This window comes from Lipotes vexillifer, unplaced genomic scaffold (genome assembly GCF_000442215.2).
Source record: "Lipotes vexillifer unplaced genomic scaffold, Lipotes_vexillifer_v1.1 scaffold1691, whole genome shotgun sequence".
Taxonomy (NCBI): domain Eukaryota; kingdom Metazoa; phylum Chordata; class Mammalia; order Artiodactyla; family Lipotidae; genus Lipotes; species Lipotes vexillifer.
In genome coordinates this window covers 3,493,283-3,509,260 of record NW_006789046.1, presented here as the reverse complement: position 1 = coordinate 3,509,260, position 15,978 = coordinate 3,493,283, and the positions used below count along the sequence as shown (strand labels likewise).

General features: G+C 48.2%; 1 protein-coding gene across 1 annotated transcript in view; it reads left to right on the top strand.

Annotated features, from left to right (window-relative positions):
- The first annotated feature begins 91 nt into the window (after nt 1-91).
- The window catches only part of AFMID (arylformamidase), a 20,061-nt gene continuing 4,174 nt past the window's right edge, over nt 92-15,978 (top strand). The window contains exons 1-10 of the mRNA XM_007462366.1: nt 92-151; nt 2,045-2,135; nt 12,645-12,749; nt 12,832-12,880; nt 13,979-14,064; nt 14,160-14,232; nt 14,419-14,516; nt 14,768-14,846; nt 14,955-15,096; nt 15,307-15,411. Of these exons, the coding sequence (XP_007462428.1) occupies nt 92-151; nt 2,045-2,135; nt 12,645-12,749; nt 12,832-12,880; nt 13,979-14,064; nt 14,160-14,232; nt 14,419-14,516; nt 14,768-14,846; nt 14,955-15,096; nt 15,307-15,411 (888 nt within the window). The remainder of the gene's footprint in view (nt 152-2,044; nt 2,136-12,644; nt 12,750-12,831; nt 12,881-13,978; nt 14,065-14,159; nt 14,233-14,418; nt 14,517-14,767; nt 14,847-14,954; nt 15,097-15,306; nt 15,412-15,978) is intronic.

Sequence of the window (15,978 nt, the reverse complement as noted above, 5' to 3'; positions counted from 1 at the left end):
GGCGCGGCTCCCAGGGACGGGGCCTGACCAGAGCCCCGCCCTCCTGGCATAAAAAGGCGGCCCGGGCGCCTGTCGGTTCGTACACAACGGGATGGACGACTTGGGCGGAGGTCCTAGGCGCGGGGCTCCCTGGAAGAGGATGTCTAAAGAGGTAGGCGGATCACTGGGAGAGGCTGGGGCTGAGGAGTGTGGTTCAGAGATGAGATGGGGGTTGAGAGAAAAGTTTAGAACCACTCCTGTGGGCGCCGTTGATAGCCTACTGTGTGCCAGCTCCCAAAAGCTTTAGCACTGTGATTTATTGATATTTTACTTCTCGCCACAGGTAGGCTTTTGCTAGCCTGATTTTAAGGGTAGAGGAAATGGAAGCCCTGGCTATGTTTTTCTACTTTTTTTTTGGCCTCACCGCGCGGCATGCAGGATCTTAGTCCCCTGACCATGGATTGAACCCGTGCCCCTGCCGTGGAAGCGCGGATTCCTAACCATTGGACCGCCAGGGAAGTCCAGCCCTAGCTATATCAATACCCATAAACCGGGATGAGGTTGGGGCCGAAGTTCGGACCTTAATCTGAGGTTGTGCAATGTTTGGAGGATGTGTCAGACCTGAAGGAGTAAATACCGGACGGCTGGTATTTACTGAGGGAAGGTTATGGGGGGTTAGAAACCACATATGCAAAGCATTTGTTATGCTTATCATTCAGTTATAATTTCCTAACTAGTTTTCCTACATTTCAGGTAATGGTTCTTTCTCTGGTCACGGACGCCTCTAAGAATGTGGTGACAGTTACAGATACTGCCCCCAAGAAATCCTAACCTCTCTTTTTCGGTCTCTCTCTCTGTCTGTCTGTCTCTCTGTCTGTCTCACACATAGACACGCACACACACACACCCCTATAATATCAGAGCACTTTCAGAAACCCATTGCATTATCATTATTATAAATAATAGCAATAATAAAAGATGATGATGATAGCAGTCACAGAGTGTGCGAGGTATGACTGCAAACATCCGACGGGCACAGATTGTACAGTTCCAAAGACCCCTGGCCAAGAACCCTGTTCAATGGGAAGAGGGGGAAACCCACATCTGAGTGGTTAGCTTGACTTCATTTACATGCCTTATAGCTTTCAGCCTCACAAGGTATACAGCCTCACAAGGCTGAAAGCTATAAGTCATGTGAATGAAGTCAAGTACTATTGTTTTGCCCATTATACAGATGAGGGAACTGACTGTAAGTAAGTTGCCCATGGTAAAAGAGCCTGCAAGTGATGGAGCTTGGATGGCACTCAGCCCATCTGATTGCAGAGCCCAAGACCTTTCCATGAGGCCACCTGTCTTCAAATTTTCCAGTCCAGCCTTCACCTGTTTTTGTTGTTGTTGTTCTTTTGCCTCTGAGCCCTTTCTCCAAAACCTGGTTCCTTATTACTTTCTGCGTTAAGTCTGAACATCTTAGCTTGACATTCAAGACCCTCCACCCCCCAGCCCCCGCTTCCCAGCCTCACCTCTGTGTTTCAGCAATCTGGCTGGTCAACATTTCCAAACTGACCTTTGATTCCTTCCTCTTCACCTCTATTTCACTGATTTTGCTGCATCCACCTGCAGTCAGAATCATACCTTTTCAGGGAATATCAGCTCTACATCACTTTCTCTGCAGTGGCCACCCCAGCTCCCTGGCTTCCTGTGGTCTTAGCTGCTGTGGAAGTGGTACCCATGATGGCATTAACTGGGACAGATCTATGGGACCTCATTTCCCTGTAAAGCTGTCCTGCTGCTTAAAGGCATGGCCATTGCTCTAGACCATGGATCTGGCAGCATCTGCAATGTTGTATCTGAAACGCCTAATTAGTTAGTGGGGGGAGAGTGGGGAGTGGATTGCCAGGCTGGAGACTGGGGGGCTTGAAGGAAGCTAAGGGCATCTATGAGAGCCTGAGATATCAGGGAAGGGGCTTCTCCAGGCCGAGAGGAGCATCCAGGCACGCGGAGGGGCGGGAGCATAGTCTGCGTGGAGGTCAAAGGTCTTATGGAACTTCGTCTCTTTGTCCCATAGGAGCTGGATAATCAGTACTCCCCCAGCAGATGGGTCGTCCGACTGGGAGCAGAGGAGGCCTTGAGGACCTACTCACAGATAGGAAACGAGGGTACGAGGGGCTCCCTCTGTGGCCGCTTCAGGTGGACTTTAGCATGTGGCAGTGTTTCAGGATGCCGGGGTGGGAAGGAGGGGCCTCCCAGCCCCAGCCTCTCGGGACAGTTCCCAAAGTCCAGGCACCCCGGAGCCCTTGCTGCAGGACTGCCGGAGCCAGGGCAGGAGCAGTGACCATGCTCCACCTCCCCCCCTGCTCAGCCAACCTGCCAACTATGCCCAGGCCCTAAGGCCACAGTGGCCCAGGGAAGTGGAGTGAAAAAAGGAATGTGGCTGCTGATTGTGGGATGTTATTGCTATCTACAAAAAGCAAAGAAGTCTTTTTTTTTTTCTTTAGAGAAATCAGGGCTTGGGAATCTGTAAGCTAGTGGAGTCTCACGGTTAATTCCCATCCCAGCCCTGGGTCTCTAGAGTGTTGTGCTGCCACCTTTTGAACTGGGTTGGGCAGGCGGGCTCCATGGGGGGTACGGGTGAGGGAGCGGCCATCTTCTCTTCCAAGTCGGAAAACTGGATGTTGGCAAATGAGCTTTGCTTCAGCAAAGCTGACTGGAGATTCCAGGGTTGGTGGTTCTCTACACTGAGATAACCCAGCTGGAGCGACAGGCTAGTGGGGGTTTATTCCAGCACATTTCAGTGCCCTCCCTGTCCTGATAGAGGGTGGAGCTGTGTCCTGGGTTCTTCAGAGTCCCCTACTGTGCCTAGCTCTGCACCAAATATGTCTCTATATACTCAGTATATATTTGAGTGTGCAGAGAAACCTACATGAGCTGGTAGAAAACCTGTTTGTCTATTGTAACTGTCTTGAGGGAGAAAAGAGCTGACCCTGTAGAGAAAGGGAGTCTCTCATAAGAAGCAAGGGCAAGAAGAGACTCTGAGGCTGTTGCCCTCAGAGACTGTCTTTAGCAATCCCTCCTGAGAAGCCCTATGGACAGCTTTACATTCACATCCTACCTCCCTTCCTATTTTCGATGCTCCAGCTGGCCCAGAGGTGCCGCAGGTGCATCTGCCCCATTTCATTGGTGAAGAAGATGAGTGGGACAACAGGGAGGCATTAGGGCCAGGCGAGTGGGCGGAGCCACGCATGCACAGGGTTGGAGGCTGTCTCTATTGGAAATGTTGATATTTCTTTCATCATGGACTTTTTGGCATTCATTTTGAGTTTTAAAAATATTGCACTTAAATATTATCTTTGTATTGGTCAGCTCAGGCTGCCATAACAAAATGCCATAGACTGGGTGGTTTAAACAATAGGAATCTCTTTCTCCCAGTTCTGGAGGCTGAGAAGTCCAAGATCAACGTGCCAACAAAAAAAAAAAAAAAAAAAAAGGTGCCAAGTGATTTGGTTCCTTGGTGAGGGTACTCTTCCTGGCTTGCAGAGAGACCCCTTTACCCTGCATCCTCACATGGCAGAAAGAGAGAGAAAGAAACGCTTGCTCTTCCTCTTCTTATAAGGCCACTAATCTCATCACAAGGGCTCCATCCTCATGACCTCAACCAAACCTAATTACCTCCCAAAGTCACCATTACATTAGGGTATGAATTTTTGGGAGGCACAAGCCTTCAGCCCATAGCGATCCTCATTACCGAGTCTTTGGTGCCCCGCCCCATGCTGTGCCTGAGGTAAGTGTCTCACTCACCCCATCCTAGTCCTGCATGATGAGGTTAAACAACTCACCCAAGTGCACGTGGCTAAGGACAGCCACCACTTCCCAGAGCTGAGCTTCCAGGTAAAAGGGGAGCAGGCTGACAAGGGGTGATGACAGGCAGGTGGCGTTGGTGGATGCCCGCCAGCTGCCTCTCTTGGTGGAGTTCCCCAGACCTCTGGACTTGCAGATTGCCTCCTTGGAGTCAAACTCCCAGGAGATGGCGAAGGAATGTAAAGCGGAAAAATTGAACAGTGGAATGCCCCGCCAACCCAGAAAACCTCTCCACGAAGGTAGAAGAGAAAGAAAACATGATTTTTAATTGAGTAAGGAGATTGCAAAACCAGAAAGAAACCTCACCCTTTTATACAGCCAGGCTTATGTCCCTAGGGCATACCTGTTCTCAAAATCAGCATACCTGTGTTCAAGCAAGAGGACCTGAGGGCACTATTTACTGCCCTAGTCCATCCTAATTCCATAAGGGTGGCCATCTGTGTTTGCAAATTGCCTTTATCCAGAGGAAGATGAGAAATTCCCATATCCTTAAGGCAAGAGGTGGTTCTGTAACTTGGAGCCAGGTGCCTGCAGAAGTTAGGGTCCTGCCCTCCCATGGGGTATCTTACTCGATAATTATATTTCCAAGGGAGAGCTCCCAGGTCTTTGAGAAGAATGTTCCTAGGTTGTAAAACTGGCAAGAGACTCTTTTAGCTTTAAAAAATATTTACATATGGGGAATTCCCTGGCAGTCCAGTGGTTAGGACTCCACGCGGAGGGCCGGGGTTCAGTCCCTGGTATGCGAACTAAGATCCCACAAGCCGCGCAGCGATAGATAGATAGATAGATGATAGATAGATAGATAGATAGATAGATAGATAAAATATTTACACACATTCCCAAAGGGGTAGAGAAAGGATATTTGATGAGGTCTCCTAAAAATAAATGCTCTAAGAAAAGGGAGGAAGGTAAACTCTCTTTTCCTTTTTTGCACTACGGAGAATGAAATTGTTTCTCTTTTGATCTATATTCATTCTAACAGCGTCGACCTGTAACTTGCAGTGGGGACTGCCCTCTTCCAATGAGTAGGTCACTTTTATCCTCCACCAAGGCCTGGCCTCTCTCAGGCTGGGCACCTGCGGACAGCTGGGTGAGCACGGGTAGAGGGAGGTTTGAAGAACTGTTTCCTCTACCAGTAGCTATTAAATTTGATTAACAAGACTCAGTAAAAACATAATTGTGCAAGAAACTAAAGGAGGTATATGTATAACCCGGCTTGGGTATATGTATGTGTAAAAGGAGGTGTATGTATAACCCTGTACATATACAGTTCCAAACTCTCATTCCCCCAAACCACGCCTCCCCCAAGGAGCACCAATCACCAGCGAGGTGGGTGGGGCCTCGTGATTGACAGCCCCTGCGACTGAGAGCCTCTCTGAGGTCCCCTCCTGCCTTTCAAGGCTGAGATTGTGCTTTTTCCTCTCCATCAGAAAGACCTAAGGAAGAAAACAGAGGCACGCAAAATACAGGCCCCAATTTTGTTTTACTGTGATAAAATACACGTAACATAAAATGTACCACTTTAACCATTGTAAAGTGTACAATTCCGCAGCATTTAGTACCTTAACGATGTTGTACAACCATCTCCTCTACCTGGTTCCAACACATTTTCATCACCCCAGAAGGAAAGCCCCTACCCATTAAGCAGCCCCCTGGCAACCACTGACTGCTTTCTGTCTCTATCGATTTTCCTATTCTGGATGTTTCGTATAAATGGAATCCTACAAGATGTGGTCTTTTGTGTCTTGTGTCTGGTGGCTTTCCCTAGCACAATGTTTCCAAGGTCTAACCATGTTGTAGCAAGTCAGTGCTTCATTCCTTTTTATGGATGAATAATTTTCCATTGTATGGATGGACCACGTTTTGTTTATCCATTCATCCGTTGATGGACATTTGGGCTGTTTCCACCTTTTGGCGATTGTGAAAAGTGCTGTCGTGAACATTCATGCACAAGTTTTTTTTGAAAGCCCTAATTTCTTGTTAAGTTCAATAGACACAGCCATTCTACCAAACTGCATGTATTCCAAATGTTTACCTCCACCTTTTTACTTAGTTCATCATGGACCAGTAGCAAGCAGTGTGGGACACCCATTGTCCACAGACCACATTATAATAGCCCTGCTCTGCACTATCTGAGGTTGGCTATTTTTAGGCAACAATTGTTTTCTGATTACAAAAGGAGCATTTGCTGATTCAAAAGGATTTTAGAAAATAAAACCATCAATAATTGTCACCCATTGTTAACATTGTGATATGGTTTCTTCTAGTCTTTTTTTCTCCTAGGAGAAAGCGTTCTGTACTTATAATGTGCAGTCTTGTTTTTGATAGCATAAACAGCCTTAAAAATTATTTCTAGAAGAGATACTATGTATAAAATAGAGAAACAACAGGATATATTGTATAGCACAGGGAAATATAACCATTGTTTTGTAATAACTTTAAATGGAGTATAATCTGTAAAACGTTGAATCACTGAGTTGTACACCTGAAACTAATATAATATTGTAAGTCAACTACACTTCAATTCAAAAAATTCTTCCTAACCCAAAAGAATTGAAAATAAGTTCTCAAGCAAGTACTTGTACACACGTGTTCATAGCATTACTCACGGTTGCCAAAAGGTGGAAACAGCCCAAATGTTCATCCACAGATGAATGGATAAACAAAATGTGATATATGCCCATACAATGGAATCGTTTTTGGTCCTAAAAAGTAATGAAGTATTGATACATACTAGCACATGGTTGGACCCTGAAAACATAATGCTCAGTGAAGGAAGCCAGGAACAAAACGTCACATTTATGTGAAATGTCCGGAACAGGGGAAATCCATAGGAACAGAAAGCAGTTAGTGGTTGCCAGTGTCTGGGGTAAGGGGGGTTTGGGGAGACACTGCTTAATGGGTAGGGGGTGTTCTGGGGTGATGAAAATGTTTTGGAACTAGATAGAGGTGATGGTTGCATGACATTGTGAATGTGCTAAGTGCCACTGAATTGTTCACTTTAAAATGGTTAAATTTTTTTTTAGATTTGTTTATTTATTTATTTTTGGCTGCGTCGGGTCTTTGTTGCTTGCGCGCGGGCTTTCTCTAGTTGCAGCGAGTTGGGGGGCTACTCCTCGTGGCGGTGCACGGACTTCTCATTGCGGTGGCTTCTCTTGTTGCGGAGCACGGGCTCCAGGCGCGCAGGCTTCAGCAGCTGTGGCACACGGGCTCAGTAGTTGTGGCTCGTGGGCTCTAGAGTGCAAGCTCAGTAGTTGTGGCGCACGGGTTTAGTTGCTCCATGGCATGTGGGATCTTCCCGGACCAGGGATCGAACCTGTATCCCCTGCATTGGCAGGTGGATTCTTAACCACTGCGCTACCAGGAAAGTCCCTAAAATAGTTAATTTTGTTATGTGAGTTTCACCTCAATAAATTATTTTTAATCTTTTGCAGCACTACCACTTCTCTCTGTCCATCTGCAAATCCTCATGCCCCGGGGGCACTGTGCTAGGTGCTGGGAAGAAGGGGGAGCCTTTGTCTTCTCTCCTGACCCCCCCTCTCCACTTCTCCAGCCTGTGCCGCTCTGCTGGTTTCCACTCCCTCCTCCTGGGAAACTTGGTTTTTCTCTGACTTTGGTTATCACAGATTTGGCTACGAACTCACTGTGACTGAGCCCCAGAACCCCACCCCACTGACCTCCCCCAGCTTCTCCAGCTTGTCCACTGGTTCTGGCAGACAATCCCTCCCAATGTGTGTTCACTGCTCTAAAAATCCCGTATTCCACATATTCATCCCTCCCCCCACTCCCCGCTCACTCCCTAGAAGCCACTGATATTTTCACTGTTTCCATGGTTTTACTTTTTCCAGAATGTCCGATAGTTGGAATCATACACTATGTAGCCTTTTCAGATTCTGGCTCATTTTTACCACCTGTAACACCTCGTGTTACCACCTGACATCTTTCTGTAACTGCTTGTCCCCCTCACTAAGGGGTAAACCACATGTGATTTGGATTTTTTTATTATTTTGTCACTACGCTATTCCAAAATGGGCACAAGGCTGCTGCTTATATTTGTTTGCTAAATGAATTAAAAGACTGGGGGAGAATCGTTCTGAAACTAGACGGAGGCTGACGGGCCCCAGCCTCCTCTTAAATTTGCTGCCACAGACGTGATGAACCCTTGGTCTTCAGCTTTCTGTGAGGATCTGATGGGTCTCCCCGCCCCACGCCTGCATTAGTCTCTAGGGACTCTGGCCCCTGCTCCCCCTAATTGCTCTAACACAATGCTCACTTGGGTCCAGGGACCTGGAGTTTCTCTCTGTAAGAGCTGTGACACTTTGGACTGTGACTAATAGAAACCGAAGTTTTGCTTTTTCAAAAAAAAGGAAGTTTGTAATAGGGTTTATGCTGGGGTGTCTTGTTGAAGCCCTCCTGTGCTGCCTGTAAGTGCAGCGCCTGGAGGGCTGGCAGGATTCACGCTCTGGAGGAGGCAGTGGGTCCCCCCATTCTCTGTCCTTGCAGCCAGCTGCCCGCCATCACCGTCACACCACCTCCTGGAGAGAGGCAGTTTCTCTGGCTCAGGGTCGGTTGGGTTTTTTAATACTGGAGGAAGACTTTTTTATGCATGATAACGAATATCGATAGCTGCTTGGTTTTAATTGCTCTTCAGCTTAGGGCATAAATTGTATCATCTTTTTCTTAGTTTTGGCACAGCATAAATCTTGTTGGTCCACCTACACTTCCAGAACCCTTGGTTAATTAAGTTGCGCCCCTTTGCTGAGCCTGCTGTGTTGACGAGCTTGTTGGGAACAAACACCTTCACACAGTGCTGGTGGGAGGGTGGTTGGCCAACCCCTCAGAGAAGGCGAGCAGGGGAGCTCCAGGGCCTTTGGGGGGAGTGTGGGGGCTGTTATGGACCGAATTTTGTGTCTCCCCAAAATTCACCCGTAGAAGCCCTAACCCCTACTGTAGCTGTGTTTAGAGATGGGGCCTCTAAGGAAGTAATGAAGGTTAAATGAGGTCGTAAGGATGGGGTCCTGATCCAGTAGGATTATTAGAAGAGACACAGAGGGTTCCTCTCCCTAGAGAGGGAGAGCTCCTCCCAAGCACAAAGAGGCCACGGGAGCACACAGCGAGAAGGTCATCTGCCACCCCTGGGGAGGGCCCTCACCAGACATCACCCCAGCTGGCACCTTGACCCTGCCTTCCAGTGTCCAGAACTGGGCGAAATAAATGTCTGTCGTCGAAGCCCCCCCACTGTATGGCATTTCGTTAAGGCAGAGCTTCAGCAACTAAGACGGGAGGCTCAGACTGAATTTCCGCCTCAGATCAGCAGGATGTAATGCTAATTATACCTGGCGCACACGTGTGGCAGGACGGAGCCCTGGTGAAAGCAGGGGAGTGGAGAGGACTGTCCCTGCTTCCAAGGGAGTAGTGAAGGGGATCCAGGGTGGTCTCAGTAGGGGTGGGGAGAAGACTCAGTATTCAGGATAAGCAGAGAGGGAGCCAGGAGGATTTACTGATGATCAGATGTGGTTTGTTTGGCCTCAAAAGTGTCACTACTGGTTAAGTAAATTAAGGTGCAGCCATAGGATGGAAGAGCAAGTTAACTGTTTATGAAAAAAAGAAAAGAACGAGGAAGCTGTCTCTGTACTGATCGGGAAAGCTCTCCAAGAAATATGAAGTGAAACAGGCAGGGCAGAAATGTATTTCATATGCTGCCCTTTGGATTAAAGGGAGAGAGAGTCCATATCTGTATTAATAATAACAGTCACCTTGGCAGGGATATTTCATGCAAATGCCTGTTGTATATTTTTTTAACCAGATAAGCTATTATTTCTTCAAAAGGGAAATGAATGGCATTTCATTTATTTTTTAAGTTAATGCTCAGATAGCTCATAACTTTCACAGATTAAATTCCCGTCAACTTTTCAACGCAACTTACAAGATGTGATGGAATTCTGAAAAAAGCACTTCAAATTATAATCGCAAATGCAATGCATTTGATTTGCTTAACAGAATCTCATGGTTCTAATCAAGTAAAACGTACCTATTTAACAATGGATTGATTCAGTTAAGTGTGTCCTTCAGAGTGGTCTGCACCCAGCGTGGCACCTGGGGGCAGGTGAAACCTGTTTGAGTCTGGTCCTTGTAGAAGTCACACATCAGGCTCTGAGCAGTTGGTCGCTTGAAGCTTTAGAAGATGGGAAGCCCCTTTCCACCCCTCCATGGGAGAGGGAGTGGGAACCCACAGAACACAGCCAGCCTCATCGCTTTCCTAAGAAGCCTCCCCCTGGCCTTGTTCCCTCACTCAAGGGTGGGGTGTTGGTGATGGCAAAATTGGTTTTTCAGCCACCTCACCTGTCCTGCAGAGGCAGCCTGGTCCCTGCTTTTGGCACGTGGGAAACTTGGCATCTGCCATCATTTTTATTTCTCTAGGCCTTGAGCAGTCCAGCAGAAATGGAGGCGGCCCATTTTAACAGTTTATTCACACTTGCATAAACACAATCTATGCAAACTATCTTCATCTACCTAGTTTGCCCTTTCTGGAATTCCAGAATCACCCAACCCAAGGGAGCCCTGGTGAGTATTTTTGGGAAGGGGCCGGTGGGCGGGGGGACCGTGGCCACTGAGGTTGGGGATCTGGAGGCTTCCAGGGACAGGGATCCCAAGTTGAAGGTCTCTTCCCATCAATCTTCAGTATCGGAAAGATTGCAGTGTTCGTGCTATATGGTATTTGTGTAACCTGCTTTCGCTCTTTACATGGCAAAATACTCTCCCTCCAGTATTTCCTTTTTGATTAATGCATTTTGGGTCCTGTTTATGTAATCTTTGCCTAGTCCAAGGTCATTAGGATTTCCTATTTTCTTTTCTAAAAGCTTTATTGTCTTCGCTTTCACATTCAAAGCTGTGGTCCGTCTGGAATTGATCTGGTGTGGTGTGAGGTAGGGAATCAAGAAACTATTTTTTTCTTCTTTCAGATATTCAATTGACCCAACACTACTCACTGAAATATTTATTCATTACATAATTTTCTTTTTCTTTCTTTTTTTTTACACACTTTTCTTTTTAAAAATTAATTTTTATTGGAGTATAGTTGCTTTACAATGTTGTGTTAGTTTCTGCTGTACAGCAAAGTGAATCAGCTATACATATACATGTATCCCCTCTTTTTTGGATTTCCTTCCCATTTAGGTCACCACAGAGCATCACAGTTTTCTTTTTTTTTTTTTTGGCTGCACCACACGGTTTGTGGGATCTTAGTTCCCTGACCAGGGAGCATGTGAGATCTTCCTGAACTAGGGCTTGAACCTGAGTCCCCTGCATTGGCAGGCAGATTCTTAACCACTGTGCCACCAGGGAAGTCCCTACACAATTTTCTTTTAAGTGGTTATGATGTACCAGGTCCTGGGTGTACAGAGGTGGGCAAAGCAAAGCCCTTGTCTTCTCAGAGCTCATGTTCTAGTTAGGGTGACAGACAGACAGTAAACAAATAAAAAATATATGAAGGATTAATGAATGCTGGGATAAAAAATAAAGGAGAGGGGCTTCCCTGGTGGCGCAGTGGTTGAGAATCCGCCTGCTAATGCAGGGGACATGGGTTCGAGCCCTGCTCCAGGAGGATCCCACATGCCTCGGAGCAACTAAGCCCATGCACCACAACTACTGAGCCTGTGCTCTAGAGCCCGTGAGCCACAACCACTGAGCCCGCAAGCCACAACTACTGAAGCCTGCGTGCCTGGAGCCCGTGCTCCGCAACAAGAGAAGCCACTGTAATGAGAAGCCCGCGCATGGCAACAAAGAGTAGCCCCCACTTGCCACAACTAGAGAAAGCCCACGTGCAGCAATGATGACCCAATGCAGCCAAAAATAAATAAATACATTTAAAAAAATAAAATTAAAAATTTTAAATAAATAAATAAAGGAGAGAAAGGGGATACACCATAATGTATTTTACCCGTTTTCTATTGTAGATCACTTGGGCTGTGTCCAATGTTTTGCTGTCCTAAATAGCATTAGTGTGGGCATCTTTAAAACAAGTCCTTAAGAATATTTCTGATTATTTCCTTATAATAAATGTATGGATAAGGACTTATGCATCAAGGAATATGATCTTGTGCTTTGATACGTATTTCCAAGTTGCCCCCCAGGAAGAACTTACCAGTTTACACTCTCTGGCACCCAGTGGTGGAGGGAGCTGAGCTTCCTGGGTTTCAGTGATCGAAGTGGGGCCTTGAGAGGACATTGTTTACTGCAACATGAACATACAGAGTCCCGTCCGACCTCTAGGCCTTTGCCTTTGGTATTTAATTTACTTACGGTAAATTACGTAACTGTACGTCCTCCTTTCTCCTGACCCCAGTCCTAGCCAATTTTCACATCCCTCTGACCTCTCCCATCATGGTGCTCAATTATATATTCATATTGTTTTATTATCTATTTATTTCAAGTGATTTTATGTCTTAGTTCCTAGAAGGTTATTTTTCCAAATACTTGGAAAAGTTTACACTTCCCATAGCACATAGCCAAGTGTTACACACATAATAAGCATGTAATAAAGTAGTGGTCGAAATGGTGCCTATCAGAGCTGCCAGCTCACCAGAGACAGACGTCACAGATAGTACTGGCCCCCACTTGGATGAGCCAGTCTGATTTCTTTGTAACTATGCACCTGTGGGATGCTTCAGACCCCCCCCCCAGCCCCGATTACCATGAAGACTTGGGGAAGCACTGATAGCTGGAGCTAACTGGTCAACCCAAAGGGGCTTTCGGCAAAAAGGTTCTGCCTGAGGTTGTGCTGACAGCGACTTGTCCATTTCTGGAGACAGCTACTAAGAGGGCCCAGGCCACCGGGAGGAACCTGCTCAATGTCCCCTATGGAGACGGCGAAGGGGAGAAACTGGACATCTACTTTCCTGAGGCAGTGTCTGAAGGTAAGCGGGGGGCTAGTGGTCCCCCATGGATCTCAGCTGGGAGCCCTGCCTCGGCCCACACGCCCTTTGTTTTGTCCTGCAGCCTTGCCGTTCCTCGTGTTTTTTCATGGAGGATACTGGCAGAGTGGAAGGTGAGTCGGGGGATTTGGATGAATGGAGAAAAAGGGAGATTCATCTTTGCCTGGACTCTTCATTTCCTAGGGCTGCTGCAACAACTTACCACAAACTTGGGGGCTCCGACAACAGAAATGTCTTACCTCACAGTTCTGGAGGCCAGAAGTCTGAAATTCATCAAGGTGTGGGCAGGGCCGCGCTCCCTCTCAAGGCTCTGGGGAGGACCCGTTCTTACCTCTTGCAGCTTCTGGGGTGTCCGGGTCTTTCTCGCCTTGTGACCGCATCACTTCAACCTCAACTTTCGTCTTCACATGGTCTTTGTGTGTCTGTATTTCAATCCTCCCTCTCCTTTCTTTTACAATGTCACCAGTCATTTGATTTAAGGCCCATCCTAAATCTGGGATGATGCCATCTCAAGATTCTGAATTATATCTGCATAGCCCCTATTCCAAATAAGGTCACATTTGCAGGTACGGGGGTTTAGGATTTGGACATGTTTTTTGGGGGGGGACACTATTGGATCCACTATACACAGTGAAAAGCCTGTTCAGTCTACTCTAATCAAATGGAAAACCACAGTGACTAACCATCCCTGTTTGCTCAGAAGTGAGTGGTTTCCCAGGACCTGGGGCTTTCAGTGGTAAAAAAAAAAAAGAGAGAGTCCCAGGCAAACTGGGACCACGGGTCATCCTAAGATAAGCAGAGGGGAATCTGGGATCTTCAGGGACACTGTTGTTCCCTAGGATCTTACTAAGGAGTTGCCTGTTATAGGATCTACTGCTCTTCAAGCATATCATCTTAATGCTACATTTATTGCATTTTTACCCTTTGCTTTGTGAAGCTCTCTACATGTCTCACCTCCTTCAATTCTCAAAAACAGCACCCTAAGAGAAAAAACATAATTGTTCCTATTTTACAGAGGAGGAAATTAGGCTCAGAGGTTAAATATAGTCTCTAGGGTCCCATAGCTAGCATGTGATGTCGTAAGGACAAAGCCTCCCTTCTTCCCTTACTGCACTAGGTCAGAGAGGGACAGTGCCCTGGGTGGACAGGACACAGAAGCAGCCTAGTGGCCAAGTGGCCTCCAGTTGTCATGTCTTTGTCTCCTTCTGCAGTAAAGACTCGTCAGCCTTCATGGTCAGCCCACTGACAGCACAGGGAGTGGCTGTGGTGATAGTGGCTTATGACATTGCCCCCAAAGGTAATGAGGGTAGTCTTCCAGGTGCAAGGGCTGGTGGGCCTTGGAGGGGAGAGGGCCCCCGGCGGAGCCTGACATAGCTCCTACCCTCTGCACAGGCACCCTGGACCAGATGGTAGACCAGGTGACCCAGAGCATCGTGTTTGTCCAGAAACAGTATCCAGGCAACCAGTGGGTATCACTGTAGATTTTCCTTTTGTCAGACTGAGTGGGAGGACAGTGGATTAAGCTTCTTGGATGCAGCCCAACTGCCCCCTCTGGCTTTGGAGCAAAAGGCAAATTGGGACTCCTTGATACTGGCCTGTTGCTTTGGTTATACCGGATGCAAACCCAGCTCTCTGCTCTGACCCATCCAAGGGGAATTTACCTGTGCGGACACTCAGCTGGGGCCCACCTCGCCGCCATGATGCTCCTGGCCAACTGGACCAAGCATGGAGTCACGCCCAACCTCAAAGGTTTCCACGGGGACTGAGCCTGGCTGGGCAGCATTCACCCTCCCCTGATGGGCCTGAGGGTCTGTAACAGCTGCTTGAAATTTCAACAGCTGTGAGTAGCTTGACCTCGGGGCTTTGAGCCTGGGGAGCAGGGCCTGCTTTGCTTCTTCTCTGCCCCCTACCCTAGTCTTGCCCCACTGGCCCTGGAGGCGGGCTGGCCCCATCTTTCCCCACCTGCAGCCTGGCTCTGTGATTGTTCTTTACCTTCACAGGCTTCTTCCTGGTGAGTGGGATCTATGACCTGGAGCCTGTCATGCACACCTCTGAGAACGCCTCTCTCCTCACAACCCTGTGAGTCACTTGTCCCCTCGTCCCCCAGCTGGCCTGCAGCCTGCGAGGCGGGCCAGGGCTGCAGCAAAGGCTGCTCTCGGTCCTGACCACACTTACTCCCTGCACCAGGGAGGATGCTCAAAGGAACAGCCCACAGTGGCACCTGAAGACAGCCCCGACACAGCCTGTGGATCCAGCCTGCCGCATCCTGGTGACTGTGGGCCAACACGACAGCCCCGAATTCCACCGACAGTCCAGGGAACTTTATCAGGTACCCCCAGCACCCCGCTTTTGGCTCAAGCTTGAGGGTCATGCAGTCTTATTATCTTCCCGTTTCTTTCACCCAAACGGACCCCACGATACCAGTCATTTCTTCAATAAATACTTATCACCGGGTATGTGCCGGGCAGCTGCGAGAGCCCCTCTCCCCCCAGCCCCCCGCAGCCTCATGCTTCCTCTTCCCTGAGTTTCTCCTACTCAGACTCTGCGCCGAGGAGGGTGGAAAGCCTCCTTTGAAGAGCTCCATGATGTGGATCACTTTGAAATTCTTTGGAACCTAACCCAGAAGGACTACGTGCTCACCCAGGTAGGGTGCATCCCTTCACCATGGACAGAATGCGTCCTGCTGTAGCCCCTACACATAAGGCGAGGTGGCCAGGCAGGGGGCTTGGGGAGTCACCTCGCTGGCTCTTTGGCATCCAGAAGGTTGGGGGACTTGACGATAGGGATGGAGCGCCACGCTTGCTTCCTGTGCTTCACCTCCCTCTGAAACAGCCCCAGGTGGTCTGCAGAGGCTGGTCCTGGGCACACAGGTGGGATCTGCATGGGGCTGTGGTGTGGATGGGGACAGGCAGGTACAAGAAAGTATTAGCCTCTTTGTGTGTAAGCATAAAAGAAACACCAACTCCGTTGGGAAAGGAGGGATGGAGTTGGCCACATAAATGTTTATTACAATTTTAATGTGGAGAATCCTGTTAAAAGTCTAAGGATGGGGCTTCCCTGGTGGCGCCGTGGTTGAGAGTGTGCCTGCCGATGCAGGGGACAGGGGTTCATGCCCCGGTCTGGGAAGATCCCACATGCCGCGGAGCGGCTGGGCCCGTGAGCCATGACTGCTGAGCCTGCGCATCCGGAGCCTGTGCTCCGCAACAGGAGA